Source organism: Myxine glutinosa, chromosome 2 (assembly GCF_964187855.1).
Source record: "Myxine glutinosa chromosome 2, kmMyxGlut1.1, whole genome shotgun sequence".
In the NCBI taxonomy this organism is placed as follows: domain Eukaryota; kingdom Metazoa; phylum Chordata; class Myxini; order Myxiniformes; family Myxinidae; genus Myxine; species Myxine glutinosa.
In genome coordinates this window covers 255,028,967-255,043,808 of record NC_136262.1, presented here as the reverse complement: position 1 = coordinate 255,043,808, position 14,842 = coordinate 255,028,967, and the positions used below count along the sequence as shown (strand labels likewise).

General features: G+C 46.0%; 1 protein-coding gene across 1 annotated transcript in view; it reads right to left on the bottom strand.

Annotated features, from left to right (window-relative positions):
- The window catches only part of LZIC (leucine zipper and CTNNBIP1 domain containing), a 34,888-nt gene extending 21,508 nt beyond the window's left edge, over positions 1–13,380 (bottom strand). The window contains exons 1-4 of the mRNA XM_068105882.2: positions 13,094–13,380; positions 7,424–7,556; positions 2,671–2,769; positions 2,429–2,515 (exon numbers count right to left, since the gene is read on the bottom strand). Of these exons, the coding sequence (XP_067961983.2) occupies positions 2,429–2,515; positions 2,671–2,769; positions 7,424–7,556; positions 13,094–13,188 (414 nt within the window). The 5' untranslated portion in view covers positions 13,189–13,380. The remainder of the gene's footprint in view (positions 1–2,428; positions 2,516–2,670; positions 2,770–7,423; positions 7,557–13,093) is intronic.
- Positions 13,381–14,842: the final 1,462 nt, after the last annotated feature.

Sequence of the window (14,842 nt, the reverse complement as noted above, 5' to 3'; positions counted from 1 at the left end):
TTACGAGACATTCCTCTTGAGGATCGTGACAATTCATGCGCTGCGTGGAAACTTATATTTCCAAAATGAATGAGACGATCGATGAAGAACGCAGACTTGAACAGGATGTAGCAAGAAAACGAATGAGACGGGCGAACGAGTCCATCGACGAACGTCAATGCAAACTTGCGGGGTCACCCGTGGGAATCCCACGGGCATGGATGTGTGTGACATTTCGACAAATTGAGTTAGATGCTGCACATTCATTTTTACAAAATGGTTACTGGCAAGTCATCAGATCCAGAAATGGTGTAATGAACACAATTTATTTACGCGCAAGCACGAAAGCAAGACGGGCCGATTTCCGATTCCGACGGGCCGATGGGCGAGACGGGCCGATTTGGAGCAAGAAAAAGAACGAGACGGGAGAAAAACGAGAGAAACGAGACGGGGAAAGCCGATTGGAGAGGCGAGTGAGGAGCGATTGGAGAGGCGAGTGAGGAGCGATTGGAGAGGCGAGTGAGGAGCGATTGGAGAGGCTAGTGAGGAGCGATTGGAGAGGAGAGTGAGGAGTGTTTGGAGGGGAGTGTGAGGCGCGATTGGAGAGGAGTGTGAGGTGCGATTGGAAAGGAGTGTGAGGTGCGATTGGAAAGGAGTGTGGCACGATTGGAGAGGAGTGTGAGGCGCGATTGGAGAGAAGTGTGAGGCGCGATTGGAGAGGAGTGTGAGGCGCGATTGGAGAGGAGTGTGAGGCGCGATTGGAGAGGAGTGTGAGGCGTGATTGGAGAGGAGTGATTGGAGGGGAGTGTGAGGCACGATTGGAGAGGAGTGTGAGGCGCGATTGGAGAGGAGTGTGAGGCGCGATTGGAGAGGAGTGTGAGGCGCGATTGGAGAGGAGTGTGAGGTGCGATTGGAGAGGAGTGTGAGGCGCGATTGGAGAGGCGTGTGAGGGATTGGAGACGAGGGGAGTGTGAGGGATTGGAGAGGTGAGGGATTGGAAAGGAGAGGAATGTGAGGGATTGGAGAGGAGAGGAGTGCTAGGTGGAGAGAGGAGAGTGTCAGGTGGAGACAGGAGAGTGTCAGGTGGAGAGGAGTGAGGGGTCACATATTATGTGAAATAAATAAGCAATCCGTGCGGGGCTAGCTGGCTAGCAATCCCCGCTGGCTGGCAATCCCCGCTGGCTGGCAATCCCCGCTGGCAATTGACTTGCCAGTAACCATTTTGTAAAAATGAATGTGCAGCATCGAACTCAATATGTCGAAATGTCACACACATCCATGCCCGTGGGATTCCCATGGGTGACCCCGCTAGTAAAGATATAAACCACCCGGTTTTTGGTCCTTTTCCTGTCTGTGCTTGTGTCTGGTGTGTGGCGCCATAGGTCCATAATTATTTTGTATACAGTTATTTATCGACTTCATCTTCTCCTGTTTTTGTTGTTCGGGAATAAACCCATTTGGTTTTAAAAGAAATAAGGTTCTTCTCAGTTCCGCGTGAGCTTAATACGACCATAAATTGAACAGTGTCCGATGGAGTTAACGCCTGTTTGGCCCATCCGTTCAGCGGTGGGGTTAATTGCCCTAGACACGACAATATTATCCCACTCCTCTCTGCACAAGTGCGATCGGGACGAATCCAAAGTACTGTAAAACTGCAGGTTTGTTTTCCGATTTTTCATTAAATTTAAATAAAGCTCTTTCTCGATCATCAACTGACGTCTGCAGACAGACAAAGTGAACTAATTGCTTAACCCCGCTTTTCACTTCGTGCACATGGGGTAAAACGGGGAACAGAACAAAACTCATACGAGTGGACAGAACTTAAGTGCAGCTCGTGAGGTAAAGTATGAAGGACACAAGCCAGGGATGATTAATGTTTTGAACATTGGGAAGTGTGTGCAAGGCTCTCTGTGCTTTCACATTTCTTAGATGGGGAAGCCAGTACCCAGTGGCACCCAACTCTCCCACTCCTACATCCACAAGCTTTGTCGGCACCTGTCTGCATTCTTCCATTCCACTCAAACTCCATGAAAATAGCTTTTGACACCTTCACACCAAGTAGCCTTTTCTGCCCATTATTTATTTGGCCATACAAAGCATAAAACAAATTAATGATATTGGCAGATTCATTTGAAATTGGTTGCCTGCTGATTTAGTTTTACACCAAAATCCAAAATGGAAACAGTGTTAATAAAAGGGTGAAAGCCCCTCAGGTTTTGTTTCGACTCTCAAATTTCCTTTATTTATTTTATTGCACCTAAGTTTTCCACCGAAGATAATGAAGGGAAGAAATTGGGGTCTGGGTCGTTTTATATCTAAGAAAGTACAACATGATAGACATGTGAACGATAACCTGTTTGGAGTGACCTGACATCTTTCAATTACATCTCAACTGTAGCTTCTGCATTTCTCATATTGACTCATCCAAGTCCAACAAACTCCAACTTACTGTTTCACCAAGGCCACGTAGTGCAGCCAAGATTTCTGCTTTCTGCCTCACCACCTCTGGAGCTCCAGGCTTCCCATCCCGCTCCAACTACATCATTGGACAAGAGAAAGTGGTGGAAGGAGAGAGGGAGGTGAAAAAAATAATGTATATACATATATATATATATGATGCAACAAAAACCTGGTTGGGTGTAGAGTGTCGACTATCAAGGATGGGTTGCATTCCCAAAAAAGGCATGTTACCTGAGCTAGCCGTGTCCTTAAATCTCTGGGCTGTTGCTTGGCAAAAAGGCGGATCACTTCTGGCGTGTGAAATGCCTCACTCACTGCAGCTTGGATTGCCTGCAGGTACACGCATCGACACAGCAATTTGCAGGTCACAATCTCAACTTGCGTAGCTGAAAGCAACACAATTCCCATGACACCGTCATGAGTGCACCTTCGGTTAGCAACATCAAAGGAAACACCAAGTAAAAGGAAGAACAAGCATCATGATAAAAGCAATAAGACAAAAATTAGATATGCTTAGAACAAACATGAATTTTTATCTGCAGAGGTTCAAGCTCATGGAAGAGAAAAAAAAAAAAAAAAAAAAAAAATAACTTGGTGCATAGAACATAAACTAGAACACTCTTCGACGTCATGACGTCGACCGATATTCCTCTGCCCACATTATTACATCATCATAGTTCGATTTAAATCCATTCAGCTCATCTCAACTTATCACATTTTTACCTGACATGACCTCTGACCTTTGACCTCTTGCCCCCAAAATTTAATCAGTTCATGTTTACATCATTATACATACCTGCACCAAGTTTTAATTTAAATACCTTCAGCTGTTCACAAGTTCTCACATTTATACCTGAAATGACCTCTGACCTTTGGCTTTTGACCACGGGACCCCAAAATCTAATGAGTTAATCTTTACATCATTATACATACCTGTACCAACCCACCAGTTTGAATGAGATAACTTCAGCCTTTCTCAAATTATAGACCTATTACAGACTTTTACAGAAGATCGTCATGGGGCCCACAAGGCTAACCCCCACTCAACCCCCACTCTTTCACGAGCCTCGATCTTGTATACAGAAAAAAAAAAAAAAAAAAAAAAAAAAGCAGGGGAAATGGCCTTAAAATGCCTGTTGTTGTTACAGACTTTTACCTTTGACCTCTTGATCCCAAATTCTAATCAGTTAATCTTTACATCATTATACATACCTGTACCTAGTTTAAATTTGATCACTTCAGCCGTTCTCAAGTTATAGACCCATAACAGACTTTTACCTTTGACCTCTTGACCCCAAACTCCAATCAAAATCTTTACATCATTATATATACCTGTACCAAGTTTGAATTTGATCACTTCAGCCGTTCTCAAGTTATAGACCCATAACAGACTTTTACCTTTGACCTCTTGACCCCAAACTCTAATCAAAATCTTTACATCATTATACATACCTGTACCAAGTTTGAATTTGATCACTTCAGCCGTTCTCAAGTTATAGACCCATTACAGACTTTGACATTTGACCTCTTGACCCCAATATCGAAGCAGTTCATCTTTACATCATTCTACATAAGTGTACCACATTTAGTCAGAATCCCATCACTGGTTCACAAGTTATCGCGGTAACAGGATTTTTACCCAACATGACCTTTTACGTTTGGCCTTTGACCTCGTGACCCCAAAATCTAATCAGTTAATCTTTACCTCATTGATACATACCTGCACCAAGTTTGACTAAGATCCCGTCAGCTGTTCTCAAGTTATTGTGGCAACAAAAACCTATCATGGACAGACGGACGGACGGACAACCTGAAAACATAATGCCTCTGGTGACTGTCATAAAAGTAAAGTGAGAGCCCCATTAATTGGTCTTCTTCTTCTTCTATGTATTTGGTATGCAGTACAAGGCTGCAGGGTAGCAAAATTGGCTGAAGGCATGGCTTGAATTGGCTGTAGGCATGCCGCTGATGCAATACCTTCTTTAGGTTAGGACAGGAATTTGGCCAGGGTGCTGGCGATGTCATTTAAAGTGACAATTAAATAGCCAAGGAAATGTACACACCAAGACAAAATACACAGGTCAATGTATGGACATTTGTAACAGGAACAATCTATATATGTTTACAGCAGAAGGAAGGTTGGGAAGGGCGTGATGAAGGTGGTAAACAGAGTGAAACAGAGGCATGGTGGAGGATAGCAGAAAAACAGGGTAAATATATCAGGGGAATAGCAAAAGGAGGTAAGAAAGAGAAGGGAAGGAGATGCACGGTACACCAAGGAGAGGTTTTTGAATAGGATGCAAAATGGCAGGAATTATGGCAGGAAACAGAGTAACGTAAAATAAGTGGGTTGGTTTACTGGAGGTTACAACATCAACAACAACAGGCATTTTAAGGCCATTTTCCCTGCTAGAGCAGGGGTTAGCCATGCGGTCCCCATGACAATCTTCTCCATTTTGTCCTATTTTCTGCATCTCCCCTTGTTAACCCCCTTGCCCGCATTTCTTCTTCGACCATCTTTAGCCAAGTCTTTCTCGGTCTTCCCCGTCCTCTACTTCCTGCTACATTCATTTCCATCACTCTTCTCAACCAGTCACTTTCATCCTTCAACACATGACTAAACCATCTCAACCTGTTCCTCTTCACAGCATCCATCACAGGCTCTATTCCCATCATCTTTCGCAATGCATCATTTGTCTTCCTCTCTCTCAACGATACTCCGCATATCCACCGAACCATTCACATTTCCACCCTTTCCAGCCTTCGTTGCTGCTCGACGTTCATTACCCATGTCTCGCTCCCATAAATCATAACACTTCTCACACATGCAGCATACACCTTTCCCTTCAGCTTCAACGACACTCCCCCCGTCGGCACGCCACTCAGTTCCCAAAACTTCTTCCATGCACATCTCACTCTAGCAACCGTTGCCGAGTCTGATTCACCTTCTCCATTCAGCATGTCTCCGAGGTAGCAAAATGTTTTCACACCTTCCAGCTTCATGCCATCTCCAAGATCCAACTCAACATTTCCTCCATCTGCAGCTCCCTCTGTGCACACCTTACACTTGAATGCAGCTGCCACACTGGTTAATGACCCTCTCAAACCACTACATTTTTGATGAACCCACTCAACGCTCGAGCAAGGCCTTTGCCGCGTTGCGAACGATTTGAAATCGAAGTTAAGTGATTGTTCCCATTTGTATTTTCGTTAAAACTGTATTTATTTATGGTGTTGTACGTATATTGTGTCCCGACGAAGATTTTTCGGTGCAAATCTTTCATACCTGTATTGAAAATCGTGTTAATTCGTGTCGTGTCTTGAGGCCTTGTACAGTGTACACTGTACAACCTTGAGGCTTTGTTTTTCTCTCAGCGGTCCGTCGTTTGTGATCCAATAACTTTCGTTCTCTCTGTATTCCCAGTCTTTTCAACCATAGCCTACTTCCTTGTGTAAATCTCAACTCGGGGGGGGGGGGGGGGCTTTTTGCTTTTTGTTTTATGTGTCGGTTTGTCGGTTATGTGTCGGTTTGTCGGTTTGTCTTTCTGTGTGATAAATGTTCGCTCCTTCACGAGCCTCGATCTTGTATACCAAAAAAACAAAAAAACAAAAACAAAATGCACATTGTACATTGAATGGAGTTCACTCAGACACCCTTCCTGCACACAGCACATGGCCACTTCCCAGTTCTTTCCACCTCACCACTTGCCATCACCTTTGTTTTTCTGATATGCACCTTCAGACCTTTTGTCTCCATACATTCCTTCCACTTGTTCATCTTCTCCTTCAGTCCATCCATACTTTCTGCAATCAACACCAGATCATCTGCATACAACTCCCATGGTAAACCCTCCTTTACATTCCGAGCCAGCACCTCAATCACAGCTACAAATAGTAGTGGACTCAGTACCAACCCCTGATGCACTACCACCTTCACCTCAAACTCACCACTGTTCCCGTCCTTCGTCCTTAGAGCTGTCCGCGCTCTCTCGTACATTGCCATCACTACTCTGATCAACCATTCCTCCACTCCTAACTTCCTCAATGCCCATGTCGCTACTTCGCGTGGAACCCTATCGAATGCTTTCTCTAGATCAACAAACCCAAGAAACAACTTCTTCCTCTTCCCCAGGTACTTCTCCTGCAACTGCCTTACATTAAAAAGCACGTCTGTCGTTCCTCTTCCTGGCATAAATCGAAACTGCATTCCGTCAATCTTCACTTACTTCCTTATCTTCCTCTCCAATACCTTCATTCCATGCTCCAATAACTTTATCGCTTGATATGAGCCACAGTCCAGAGGGTCACCTTTCCCCTTGTATGGAGGGACGAGGGTACTCAGTTCCCAATCCACTGGAACGCGGCCTTCTTTCACCACCAGATTACAGATCTCTGTCATTCTCTTCACACCTCAACTTCCCGCTGCCTTCAACATATCTCCCACAACTCCTGTCGGTCCTCCCGCTTTTCTACTCTTCATTGCTTTTATCGCTTCCTCAACTTCCATCTCAGTTTTCTTCTCTGCCGGTCCTAAAACTGGGTTACTCTCGATGTTGCCATCCCATCGAGTCTGCATTCAACAGCATTTCCATGTATCTCTTCCTCTTCCTTAGGATTAGTGGAGGTTAATGGGTGTATAAAAGATTGTGGGTTGTAATGGGGGATGATGTGAAATGGTGTACCACCAGCTTGAAACCCTGCAGAGGAGAATGTGATTGAAGAGCCTCAGGAAGACAGTTCCATGAAATGGGGTAAAAAAACAAGAGGAAGAAAATAGTAAAGATGGGTAGTGAGCTTGGAATTTGAGGGTTTAACAAGGTTGGGGATACTGAACGATCTTGCGGGTCCGGGAGGAGATCGGGAGGGTCAGAAGGCCGAGAGAACAGAGGAAGCAATACCAGAGGGTGTGCAGTAAAATTCAGCGACCACCACTGGGAAGGAGTGGAAGGATAGTGGGGAAGGCAGTTATAGAAGAGTGACAAACCAGACGCATAGCCCCCAGCTCGGTCTCCAGGGTGACATCCCCGGTGGCAAGGCGCCGCAATGAGCAGCCAAACTCTTCCAGTTGCTCCAGTGTATCCCGTCGTGCAGCCTCGTATTCATCACCCAATTCATCGCTGCAAAACACCACAGTTACATTTAAACACTTGGAAATGTGCAAAAGGAAGCATTGGTGTTTCCTTAAAGGTGACATGCAAGTCACTTTTTGTTACCTCCGCCACATAAGGTGGATGGGGGTTATGTTTTCTTTTTTCGGTGAAGTTCCGGATGAAGATGCAAGTAGTGCATTCCCAAAAAAGGCGAGCCATGTCCATACTCACTCGCATCCAATTATTGCGAGTTAACGAGATGCGGAGTGATTTTATTCAAATTCAAGGGTTCAATTCCAAGTCAGAGTCAGAAGCCGGTGCAGATCAAAGTCCTGCGTCTGCCCCGGCGATACCTAGAACCAACCGCAGTATTTGAGGTTGCAGTGCTCCGCTGTCTCGTGCCACCGTCATTTATGCAACCTGAACCAGGGAAAAACTTTTGAAGGTGGAAGAAATAGTGTAGAATGCAATGATTGCCCTGAGACCGTGTCAACTACCTGAACTGCACAACACCTGGTGTCTCCGTCCATCCGGCTTAACTATTTGCCTAATGGGGTTGCCTGCTCTTTTCCCACCTGTACCACTACCTCGGGATGCAGAGAACTTGAATTATTGGTCAAAAATGGCTTAAGCAGTATCTGAAATGGATTAAACAGCACAAATTTCACAAGTAATGTCAGAAGTTGTCGTACCATAATTACTCAAATTAGTAATCAGGATTGGGTGTATAGATAGATCCTTGTCTTCCCACAAGGATTCCATGTTCTTCCTTCCCCTCCCAACTCCCATTGAGTGCTTCTTCTTTCACCCCACTTTATTTAATTTCCCACCTCGTGCACGGAAGCAATGGCGCCCAAAAATTTCAGAGCATTGGCAGTGACATGGGAGAGTTCACGTGGCCGATGGCACGGCCAATGAATCAACAGCGCTGACATCATGGCCCAGAGCTTTTAAAAAGCCAGTTCACACCAGTTCAGTCGGGTCAATGCGAGTCGGTGCCAGATATCAGAGATGGTTGCAGTTCTGCAGAAATGCACGAGGTTTTTTTTGTTTTTGTATACAGAGTCGAGGCTCGTGAAAGAGCTAACATTTATCAAACAAACAAATCAAACAAACAAGCAAACAAAGTATATAAAAAGGGGAGCGGTCGACAAGATGGGGAGAGAAGGGGAGGAAGCACACAAACACAACATTTGAGAGCAGGGACATCAGGAGATGTGTGGGAGGGAGAGGGCCTGGGGGGGGGGGGGCAGGATAGGTATAAAACGCAAGGACACCAAGGACTTACAGGAAAGAAGTCGGCACCTCAAAAAGTGGATTTGGGGTGAAATTAGCAGGGGTAGAAAAGATCAAGGTTTTGGATTGGGGAAGATAAGAGATGGTGGTGAACAGCCGTTTTAAAGACCTGGAGGGTGGAGTGGGATTGAAGAGAGTGAGGGAGTTTGTTCCAGAGGCGGGAGAAAAGAGGTATGAAGGAGTGAAGGTGAGCAGAGAGTCTTGATTTTGGCAGTTTAACCATAAGAGGGTTGCAGGCAGATCTTGTGCGACCTGTAGGAATATTTGGGGAACAGAGCCCAGAGAGAGCTGGGGGAGCAAGGCCGGAAATGAGTCGGTAGGAGACGGAAAGACCACCAACCTGCCTGCGGTGAGTAAGTGAAAGGCCCTCGGAGATAGCGTCATCACGGGAGATTCCAATGATTCTGAATGCTTTGGTTTCAACAGCGTGAAGACGAGCTAGGTGTGAGGCAGGAGCACCAGCCCAGAGGGGAGAGCAGTACTCCATTGAACTGCGGATGAAAACCTTGTATGTGGTGAAGAGCTCAGGTGTGCCAAGGAAGGACTTCGCACGACGGAGGATGGCTTTGGAGGCCTGCTTGGAAATGTGGTTTTACCAGGAAAGATCATGGCAGATAGTGAGACCCAAAAGCTTGAGTGACAGAACTTCTTGGAGAGGATTATTCAGAAAGTAGATGGGAGGGTTGTCCAGTCGGTCTTTTCGGAGAGACATCGTAAGAGTGTGAGATTTGTCAGGATTGAAAGACATGTTCCACTTGTTTGCCCAGTCTGTGATTTTGTCCAGGTCTGCAGAGAGTGAGGAGGCTGCAGACTGCCGATCTGAGGGATGAGGAATGGAGCGGCAGAGAGTGGAGTCATCAGCAAAGAGATAGAGAGGATTTTCAAGAGAGTCAGAGAGATCATTGATGAAGACCAGAAAAAGCACAGGGCCCAGAACACTGCCTTGGGGAACTCCAGCCTGAACAGGAAGAGGAGATGAGAGAAACCCATTCAGGGCCACACGTTGACTACGACTAGAGAGGACGTCCGCCAGCCATGCGTGGAGATTTCCATGGATACCAAAGGAGGAGAGTTTGGTGAGCAGAGCAGGGTGCCAGACCGTATCGAAGGCACGTGATATGTCGAGGGAGACAGCTCTAATTTCCTGTTTGGCATTGAGGACCTCCATCCATTGTTGAGACAGCAGAGGCAGCATGTCCAGAGTAGAATGACCTGGTCTGAAACCAAATTGATGATCAGAGATCAAGCCATTGGAGAAGAGGAAAGATTTCATATCTGAAGCAATGATGGATTCCATGACTTTGCTGATAATTGGGAGAGGGCTGATTGGTCTGTAGTTGCTAGGATCTGTTTTTGCACCTTTTTTGTGCAAAGCGGTGATGTTGGCTGATTTCCAAGCAGATGGCAGTTGACCTTGAGCAAAAGAGAGGGTGAAGAGAACAGAGCGAGGGAGTGAAAGAGCAGAAGAACAGGATTTTAGGACCCGTGGGCTGATGCCGTCAGGTCCAGTTGCAGAATCAGAGTCGATGGTTGACAGAAACTTTTCCACCTTGTCAGGAGGAAAGGACACAGAATCCAGGAGCAGCTGGGTACGACTGGGTATGGTGGGTACAGAGAGGGATGGTTTGGGACACAAGATTTAGAGGCAAACACAGAGTTGAGGCATTCAGCTTTTTCACGTGCGGAGTCAGCTGTGTAGCCGTTTGAGGTAAGGGGGGGGATTGGAGGGGGAACAAACACCAGAAACAGATTTGACCAGATGCCACCAGGATTTGGAAGAGGCAGACAGATAAGAGAGTTGGGTCTTGAGAACGGAGAGATATTGTTTCCTGGCTCTCCTGAGGGTGGACACTGGACACACACTTGTTTCGGGCTTTGTGAAAGGAAATGAGATTTCCTTCTGTTAGATTTGCTTTCCATGAGATGAAGGCAAGTTGTTTCTGGGCAACAGCCTCACCACAAGATTCCGTGTACCATGGACGGGAGGAAGGGTATGACAACTGAAGACGAGATGGGATAAATCTGTGCATGAGAGAGAACAACAAAGGTTTGTGGAGTTTAAGAGCTCAGTCAACCAGAAAGTGCCACAGACCTCTCTCAAACACTTGGGCAATTGAGACCTGAAGTAGAGGTCTAATGAGTCATGGCACGAATCACCTCCCACCTTACCCAACTCACCTCTACATGGCGGCCTCCTGGTACCAAAGGAAGAAGACCTGAATCTACTCCTCCCTCTGCCCATTATTTTCTTCCACCACTCTCCCCACTTTGTCTTGTGTTTCCTGTACATCCGTGGGGAGGAGGAAATTCCTCCTTGATTGCCCCGCTGAGTGTGGAGAGAAGAGCAATGCCATAAAGACACCTTTACTCGTACCCAGAGTGCTCTGGGAAGCGACGTCACTTCCCCAATATCAGTGGTTGTGTTTGCGTGAAAGTAAAGTTTGGTGTCTCGTGTACGTGTGATTTGTGTCGCAGGTCCTCCACAAACCATTTACCTTGTGAATAAAATTAAAAAGTCCATTGTCCTAAGATTTATCTCCAGGATAGACGACGAGTTTGTCTTTGTTAGCTAGGAGGGCCATCGGTTCCTCTATCTCAACAACAAAATATGAGGGCGTGCTGAACACCTCCTATTCCTTTCCTCCAAAAAAAGGAAATCCCCCCCCTTGGCCCAAGCACATCTGGACTTGGTGAAAGGAAAGTCAAGCAGTACAGCAGGCAGGTATAGTACAAGGCCGTGAAGACCAACGAAAATTTGGTTCAACGGACCAACAGGCCACGACACCAAAAAGACAATTCACTGTGGTGAAGTCAAAGTTCTCTCGGTGACTAAATACATACATCCGGCGGCAGTTTATCCGTTATAGATGGAATGAGCAGCTCAGAAGTACAACCCTGTACACTAAACATGAACATCCTCAAATAGGGCCCACAAAGTCTTCGTTAGACAATGATATTCTTATCTTGCACAAAGAGAATTGATGTCGTGTGATAAGTGTTCTTCCTTTATGAAATTGCAAAGTAGTAGTTTGAGTGATAATTCCAAAACCATGGCAAATGGAAGATCAGCCATCGATCTCTATGCCAACGTTAAACAATTGGAAGGTGATACCAGAAAGAGCCACGGATCTTAACCTCTCCAAATAGAGGCTTAGACCCTACGGCATTGCAAAGCATGAAGTGGAGTGGAACTGGAATAAAGTGGGGAGTGGGTGGTGGAATTATGTGGGGGTGGGGGGTGGAATTATGTGGGGAGAGGGTGGTGGAATTATGTGGGGAGAGGGTGGTGGAATTATGTGGGGGGTGGGGGTTGGAATTATGTGGGGAGAGGGTGGTGGAACAAAGTGGCTAGTGGGTGGTGGAATTATGTGGGGAGTGGTTGGTGGAACAAAGTGGGGAGTGGTTGGTGGAACAAAGTGGGGAGTGGTTGGTGGAACAAAGTGGGGAGTGGTTGGTGGAATAAAGTGGGGAGTGGTTGGTGGAATAAAGTGGAGAGTGGGTGGTGGAATAAAGTGGAGAGTGGGTGGTGGAACAAAGTGGGGAGTGGTTGGTGGAACAAAGTGGGGAGTGGTTGGTGGAATAAAGTGGGGAGTGGTTGGTGGAATAAAGTGGAGAGTGGGTGGTGGAATAAAGTGGAGAGTGGGTGGTGGAACAAAGTGGGGAGTGGGTGGTGGAGCAAAGTGGGGAGTGGGTGGTGGAACGAAGTGGGGAGTGGGTGGTGGAAGGAAGTGGAGAGTGGGGGGTGGAACAAAGTGGGGAGTGGGTGGTGGAACAAAGTGGGGAGTGGGTGGTGGAACAAAGTGGGGAGTGGGTGGTGGAACAAAGTGGGGAGTGGGTGGTGGAACAAAGTGGGGAGTGGGTGGTGGAACAAAGTGGGGAGTGGGTGGTGGAACAAAGTGGGGAGTGGGTGGTGGAACAAAGTGGGGAGTGGGTGGTGGAACAAAGTGAGGAGTGGGTGGTGGAACAAAGTGGGGAGTGGGTGGTGGAACAAAGTGGGGAGTGGGTGGTGGAACAAAGTGGGGAGTGAGTGGTGGAACAAAGTGGGGAGTGGGTGGTGGAACAAAGTGGGGAGTGGGTGGTGGAACAAAGTGAAGAGTGGGTGGCTGGAACAAAGTGGTGATCTTGCTTTGGGTGGTGGATCAAACACACAAACACACACACGTACGCACGCACACACGTACGCACGCACACACACACGTACGCACAGACACACACGTACGCACACACATGTACGTAAACACACACGTACACACGTACACACACACTACCGGCTTTCCTCGAGGTCGCGTAACTGCTGTACGAGCCGCTCCAACTGTTCCTCGAGGTTTTTCTGGAGACGCTCCGACTCTCCCACACGAGACATCCTCACTACTTCTATACTAATACTATTGGCTCCAAAGTGGCCTCAAACTCACGAGTTGGAAGGAATGATAAAATAAACACGCCTGATCGAGTTTAATATCTAAAAGTGCTGAGTGGAGAGTAAACAGAGAGAAGGCATGACGAGTTTAAATAAATAAATAACACACAAACATATCCACGCACTCACGCAAACAGGAAAACGATAAACCAGCGCCGTCTACACCGCCTCGGATTATCCTTTACTTCGTATTTCTGCCATAACTAATGTACATCAGTGACACACGTTAATATCTCTATATTTTAATATGTACTCTGTACATAATAGTCCATATCCATAATACCAATAGAGTGCCTGAAAATGACCATATAGATAGACATTACACCACCGAATAATTCATAACTCGTGAAATAAACAAAAAACATTATTTTCAGAAAATAGATTTTAAAATATTAATTGTATCAATAAGATTGTACAGGCACAACGCGATAAGAAATGATTTTCCTCAATTCTAATGTACACATCTGAAAGAACACACACACACACAATGTTCCACCACCCACTCCCCATTCTAATGTACACATTTTAACGGTTGCCGAAGACGATAAGAAGAGGCCATTTCGTTGGGTACAAAAGGTTGTTTATTGTACAGAAATCTCCAGCAACTGCTAGCCACTGAACTATAACACTACGTGGAACGGACAGTCTGCGAACACACACACAAAAGGCCCATAGGCAGTGAGTTTTACATGAAGCCACGGGATCGCAATGCATTATGGGATTTAGTCACGCAAAAAGCGTATTGCTTTTGTATCGCTGTGATTGAACGACGTACACATCTTGCAAGATTTATATAGAGATTTCTTTCATAATTGCACATTTGTTCTTAGTTGTTTCACTTCGGTGACATGATACTAGAGTAAAACAGAATGCCATCCTGTTCTGCAATCAACTGCACGAATCGAGATGTTCGTGAAAATCGCGAGAAAGGGTTGACATTTCACAGGTAAGGAAACGCCAATTTACAGGCAGTGTAGTCCCAACCATTGATGGTGATCCAGGTTTCACGAAACAGGCATTCTCCTCACTAGCAGGAAAAGTGACCAGAAACAGAGAAACTGGAAAGGAGACTATCATCGCCTTGATGTTGGACGAGATGTCTATTCACAAGCATGTGGAATTTGCTGAAGGCAAATATCATGGCTATGTAGATGTTGGAAATGGTGCAACAGATGATGCCACCCCATTAGCTAAAGATGCCCTTGTTCTCATGGCAGTCTCAGTGAATGAATCTTGGAAAATACCATTAGCATATTTCCTCATAGATGGAATGACGGGAGCAGAAAGGGCAAATTTGGTTCTGGAATGTCTGTTGCGACCGAATAACATTGGTGTACGTGCTGTGTCATTAACGTGCGATGGGCCATCCTGCCATATTGCAATGATGAAGGTACTAGGAGCAAACGTGAACATCAATGGAATGGATCCTTCATTTCCACACCCAGCTGACCCTTCCGTGCGCGTATATGTGATACTTGACGTCTGCCATATGCTGAAACTACTTCGCAATTCATTTGCAGATGGTGGGATTTTTAGAACGCAGGATGGTCAAAGTGTGAAATGGACATACATTGAAGAGCTTCACAAACTTCAAGGA